Source organism: Rhodnius prolixus, unplaced genomic scaffold (genome assembly GCF_049639745.1).
Source record: "Rhodnius prolixus isolate KJV_2025 unplaced genomic scaffold, Rpr scaffold_6, whole genome shotgun sequence".
Classification (NCBI taxonomy): Eukaryota; Metazoa; Arthropoda; class Insecta; order Hemiptera; family Reduviidae; genus Rhodnius; species Rhodnius prolixus.
This window is the reverse complement of record NW_027411634.1, coordinates 42,225,673-42,231,830: the sequence shown is the minus strand read 5'-3', so window position 1 is coordinate 42,231,830 and position 6,158 is coordinate 42,225,673. Positions and strand designations below refer to the sequence as shown.

General features: G+C 29.6%; 1 protein-coding gene and 1 long non-coding RNA gene across 5 annotated transcripts in view; one reads left to right on the top strand and one right to left on the bottom strand.

Annotated features, from left to right (window-relative positions):
• Positions 1 to 2,678: 2,678 nt before the first annotated feature.
• LOC141460759 (uncharacterized) lies at positions 2,679 to 6,147 on the bottom strand. The gene is made up of 3 exons (XR_012462344.1): positions 5,592 to 6,147; positions 3,972 to 4,051; positions 2,679 to 2,991 (listed from the first exon to the last, which is right to left on the bottom strand). It is a non-coding gene; the product is annotated as an uncharacterized lncRNA (long non-coding RNA).
• Positions 3,230 to 6,158, top strand: part of LOC141460753 (serine/threonine-protein phosphatase 4 regulatory subunit 3-like) — a 30,420-nt gene continuing 27,491 nt past the window's right edge. Inside the window, exons 1-4 of one of the 4 annotated variants that reach the window (XM_074141039.1) lie at positions 3,232 to 3,660; positions 3,737 to 3,840; positions 4,154 to 4,403; positions 4,483 to 4,538. In XM_074141039.1, coding sequence (XP_073997140.1) covers positions 4,262 to 4,403; positions 4,483 to 4,538 — 198 coding nt within the window. In that variant the 5' untranslated portion in view covers positions 3,232 to 3,660; positions 3,737 to 3,840; positions 4,154 to 4,261. Of the gene's footprint in view, positions 3,841 to 4,153; positions 4,404 to 4,482; positions 4,539 to 6,158 lie in introns of all 4 variants that reach the window. The other 3 variants (XM_074141041.1, XR_012462343.1, XM_074141040.1) reach the window with 3 other exon arrangements.

Below are 6,158 nucleotides of genomic sequence, written 5' to 3'. Positions count from 1 at the left end.
TATGTTAGCTTTTCTTTTGTTTTTCGTGCTAAATTTTGTCAAAATCGAGCAAAGATTTGCCATGTTACTAGTAAATAATGGTTTAAAAATGGGCCTTACATAAATGGGATTTCTTCCATGTAATGAACAGTATCGAGGCTACTAAAAGGCACTTCTTGTAATTCCGAATCAAATAACCTCTTATTCATTAAAATCTATTCACAGATTTACGAGCTACGTTGTTTACAAGGAAGTAAACAACAAGAATAAGAACAATTTTTGAAAATGCCGTTTTTGCTCATTTTTTGGCATCGTTTTTTTAGAAAACTTATTAATGTAGAAAAATGGGAAAACGTTAAAGTATGGTGTTATTTAACGCTAATTTTTTTTGTGTGTGTGTGCAAATTTAGACTTGTACAAATGCCTTAACGTTCAGTTTTAATAAAATAAAGTAACCTAACATTAGGTTGTATTAGTTAGTAAAGTTGACGCTAGGAAGCGCGGGCTGCTCCATTTCCAAGGACAGAAAGAAATTTTAGATTCTAAGTGAAAATATAGAATGAGTTTGCAATGTATTGTTCTAGCTTTATAAGTAAAAATACTTAATTAAAGTCATGTTTTCTTTTACTTAGAAAAACTTAAGTCTTACTCTCTGGAAACTTGTACCCTGGTAAGAAGTCATTAAAAATACAGTTCATGTATTTATTCTCCTTACAACTGTAAGACTTCTGAAGCTTTTTTTTTTTTTAGAATTACCATAGTAAATCATCTTGAGTTTATGTTATTAAAACTTGGTCTTTGGAAGTTCATGGCGGTACTAAGTTTGTTAATCGTATCCTTTACACTCAGTAATTGAGACCGTTATCATTACAAACTGTCCCGAACGATCCTTTCTTTCAGATTTGTATATAAGTTGTGGTCATAGTAGCTACGATATCGATAATAATAATTTCGATATAGTTTATCGAAATTGAGCGAACTATTAGTCATTTTCTTACCAGCAGGCGACAATACTTACTAGATTAGTTACTGCCATTATTTTTCACAACTATTAAATTATTAGTTGCAATTGAATTGTTACAATGATTAAAAATACCTGTATACTTTATTGTCTAAACATTTAGATATAAATAATTGTCTAAGTATACTGCAATTGTGGGTATTTGCTAGCATAAAGCTAAAATCATTAAATAATACGTGTGGTAGCTGAAATAATAAGCAGCCACATTCATTCTTTTTGTTTTAGGTTTTCTTTAAGAAGAGGTTTCAAAACGCTTTTTTTAATTTCTACATGTTGCATAATGTATCATTGCTAATCAAGTTTCAATATATATTTCCCAAAAGTATTCTTAATGGAATTTTTCGCGAAAAACGTTTCAAATAAATTTTGTAGATCAACATGAGTGAAATTGGGCTTACTTATTCTGTATTTTACTAATTTTGATGAAAATTTGTGGATTCTTTTCGGTGATAATCTGAGACAAAAATCCATTCATTCAAGTTGTATTTTCATTTATGAAATTGTCTTCAAATTCAGAATCTAGCAACACATTTTCGTTTTTGAGCTAGTTGTTTCTACTTTTCACATCCACTCAGAGTGACAATAATATAATTCTGGTGAAAACATAATATCGAAAATTTAACGTGATCGCAATACATTCTCTGACTTTTAGTGAAAGAAAACAACAAATATATGTAATTATTTAATAAGGTTATGGCGAAGTAGAAACCAGAATTAAAAGTTAATAAGGCAATTAACTTCTGGAATGTGTACAGACCGACAAAATAGATTCCTTTCTTTTCTTTTTATGTAAGTTAATGGAGGTAAATGAATTAGACACGAACCTTGTTACAAACGGTAAAATAAGAATAAGAATTTTTAGAAAAATAAAAGGAAAGTTTCCAGGTGCTGCAACCTCTCAGCGATGAACTGTATTTTTTAGTGGTTTACCTTGAACAAAACGATATTACTTTAGTTGAAGGATGTGATCAAGAGTGCGATTATTATGTTATATGTAAGTTAAAGAGCGACGCTAAATGCAACATTGTGTTCTTGTAGTTTAAAAGAAATAGTTTAACATTTTTTGTGTGCTAATTTTTTCTATTTTGTAAGAATATAAAATAAAATTCAAATTTGTAAATCCTATAAATTTAAAGACCTAATTAATCTCTTGCCAGAAGTTCATTTAAATTACTTCTTTTCATTGTCAGGCTTAACATTATTTTTAAAATTTACTTTGTTTTTAATTTACTATCCCCCCCCCCCCGTTTGAACTTTTAAAATTACCAAATGTATTTACATAATCGTATTCAAATGTGGTGACTTGAGTTGGTGTAGGAATAATTTTTGGACATTTTATTAAAAAGCAATCATTCCTTTATTAAGAGCGCCTTGCTTTTCATTATTGCTCTTATTATTCTCGCGCAGTTTAATTAATTTAATTTTATTGGTGTTAGCATTTGGTTTTATAGGAAATGGTCACAAAAAAATTTTTTTTTTAAGACGAACATCTTTATTGTTTCTCTGTTTTGGGGCAATATAGTTGCCTTATCCTTTTAGGCGCTTCTGAAAGTGTTTACACATATTAGGTTATTGTGACATTAAAAGAAATAGAAAACTTTAGGGTATTGTTGAAAAAACTGATAATTATTTCCTTTCGGTTTAATAACAAACATATACATGTAAATCAAAACTAGTATACAATTGAATAACCTATTTATTTTCAATAATACATTTTTTGTATTATATTAGCTCCTTAATTCATAAAAAATGGGATGAGTAGTGGTTTAAAGAAGTTTTCCAATTATCCCTCACAAATTACGACTTTTTCTCAATTTTTTTTTAAGGTTATAACCTCTTATCCTCATAATCAAACAAGGTTTAAGAAGACGTTTCATTAAGAATCCGCATGGGTCGCTGTTAACATTTTATATATTTCTGCTTTAGCATAATTCTTTTATTTACCCAACTTTTGTGTGTAGTTATGAACAAAAAATCGTAGGAAGAATATCCTAAAATATCAATACTATTAGGTTTTTTTTAAAAACAATTTATTACAGAAATAATTTAATAAACTTGTGAAGTGCTTATTCAAAACAAAGCAAGCTTTCTAAAATTTAATAATCTGATTAAAATATTGTAATTTTTAAATTGTAATTATAATAGCTTAAGGAAATGAAAAAGGAAGAAAAAAATGAAAATGTAAATAATATTGAAAGTCCAATTCATTCGATATTGTTGAAGTAACCCGTAAACCCTCACTTAGGCAATGGCGTTCGCAATCCAAAATGGTAGTTCGTTTACTGATTTGGCTCTTACTACGGTGGTGATTTGTTTATCATAAGTTAACGAGTAATGATAATTGCAACAATAGAGTTTTGTGAAAACTAGAAATCGTGATTTTTTTTTTTAAAGTGAATTTATATTTTAGTTTTGAATGAATCGTAACAAACGGTAACAATGTTTCCTGATTTCACTTTTCAGTCAAAAACATACAATATTCATTTCTGCATACGATGCTGACTTTATACAAAAGTAAAGATTTTGTAGTGTTAACTTCCATGTGATTTTTTTTTTTCAGTGATTTTAAGCATTTAGTAAATGTTTTATTCTAAAAGTTCACAATTAATATTAAACAAAGTAGAGACAATTTTTTTTTTCAATTATCTAATTATTTGATGGTATGTATTGTTTTGTAAATCGACGTACTTAAAAAAAAAAGTAAATATAGAAGTTTTCTCCTTTTTTATTGAACAGTTTTGTGCAATTATTTATTAGAACTCATTCTTGGTCACTAACAAATAAAAATCAAAAAGGATTCTTTGTTTTAACTTGGAAATGATGTTAACCTCAATAAGCAGGTACCACTCTTATTATTGATGTATTACTGCTTTTAGAAACTTTTTTTTTAGAATGTTTACTGTAATTATTTGCACTGACAAAGGCAATCATATAGATATAGAGTGATAAATTTAAAATTCACTATATTTACCTTTATTTATACACTGATAATTTAACTTTGCATTTCGATTGTTTCGACACAATTGCATTTTATAAAAATATTTTTGTCTTCTGCAAATTAAATACTAAATATTTTAATTAAAAGCAAAAAATATGGAAGCCTAATAATTGTAAAAAAAAAATTCACTCTGTTCTTACTTCTAATTTTTTTAGTTGATCATAGTAGCGTTACAAATGTGGGAAGAGGTTGCCTAGTAAATAGGATTTAGTAATTAAGTAGTTAAAAAAAAGGTAATTAAATAAGAAACAAGAAGACTTAGAATGGCAGATACTAGAAGGCGAGTGAAACTATATGCATTGAACGCGGATCGGCAGTGGGATGATAGAGGTACGGGACATGTATCTTCAAGTTATGTGGATAGACTTAAGGGGATATCGCTGCTTGTAAGAGCTGAATTGGACGGTAAGTGTTTATCTTATTAAAATTTTCCAATTATTTTGTTTGTATTTTTAAATTGTAAATATTACAAATTTTTGTTTAGGGTCATTACTTTTAGAATCGAAAATACAACCGGATACAGCTTACCAAAAGCAGCAGGTAAGCGATTTGATGTTTATTTTTTATTTATTTATTGTTTTATACTTCGTTGTGCAAATTTAACCAACATTTTGTACTCACACCCTTAGTTTGAGAGCTTGGACTAAACTATAGCAAATACATTTTCCCTGTGCTATTGAGGATATCTGTTGTTTGGTAGCGCGCATCCTAATAACACTTGCATCTAAATGGCTGTTGTCAGGAACTTCTAAAAAATGTTTTACCCTATATCTTTTATTATTGCTCTCAAACTTTGGGAGTTGGAGAAAGACTTGGTTGTTATAGAACTGGAAGCAGGTAATTGCAGTGGTTCTTAAGACAGATTCGTTATAATCAAAAAGCCCAACACAGCCTTCTCGTGTCCTTAAAGAAACCTTTCTTAATAGCATTCTTTTATTCATTGCGTTAGGCAGTGTTATAGCTTGGTGTTGGTCAGATCCGATGTTGTGCCAGTGAGACTGGACCACTTCCTTGTCAGTTTCTGAATTCACTTTCTGTACTGTTCATAAAGGTATTCGCTGATTAACAATGTCTATAAATCGGATAAAGTGATTGTTTAGAAAGACTGGGCGTGCATCAAATATGCTAGAAATCGTTTTAAAAGCCTTTTATTGTTGTGTCAAAAATTGCCACCTAGTGTTATAGTTTTTTGAAACACTTTTTTTTTTTAAATACACAATTACCTATTTCTCTATTTACTTTGGAATAATCGCTGAGAACATAATTTACCGTTATAGTTTAAACCTAGTCATACTGTGTAATCTTTTCAAATTTGCAATACAATTAACCAGTTCGAGGATTTTGTTTTGATCAAAACTATTGGTCCATTAACTTACTGGCTTTCTATAAGGTTAAATGATTAACGGAAAACCTAGTGGAGCTTCTATCTAGGAATGTCAGGTACTTAGTAAAAAATATACAAAATACGAGTCTGGTCGCTCAGGTGATTATAGACGGGCAATTTTTACCTCTAATAAAAGAACTTTAAACCGATGCTTAGAACATTTATTGATGGATCAGTCTTATAAACTGTGTCAAAATCTGCTAACTTACCCGCTGCTTTCGGTATTTAAATCAGTTGGGCGTAAACCTACTCATCCTGTTTCGAAAGACCATCCTACATGTACTACCACCATAATCTCACTCGTTTTGGACTTGTGCTCGCTAGAAGTAGTCTCGTTTAAAGGCTCCACCACATCAATCTTCGGTTTAAGGCCATGTGTAGCTGCTCAAAGATCACAGTTTTTGTTTCCAGTTTTTGGTACCACTTATTCAGAAAAGAGTTTTTTTTTCATCTTTTGGAACAATTCATTCGTAGAAGATGAATCACATTCTTCTACTTCCTTTTCAGTACTGGACTGTCGTTGGAAATCACAGTGAATTTGTTTTTGTTTTGGCATTGTTTTGTGCAGCTTTGTAGATGTTGTGAAAGAAAAGCCTTGTTTGTCGCAAAGATTTCATCTATTTTCTCAAAAAAAAAAAGAAAAGTTTTTGTGAGAAATTTGCTAAAAAGTATTTTCTTCATTAATTTTTTAACTATGAATAGAAAAAAGAAAATTTGATTCACATGTTCCTTGAAGAAATCAGCTGTATTACTTGCTTGAATAGTTTTAATTTATC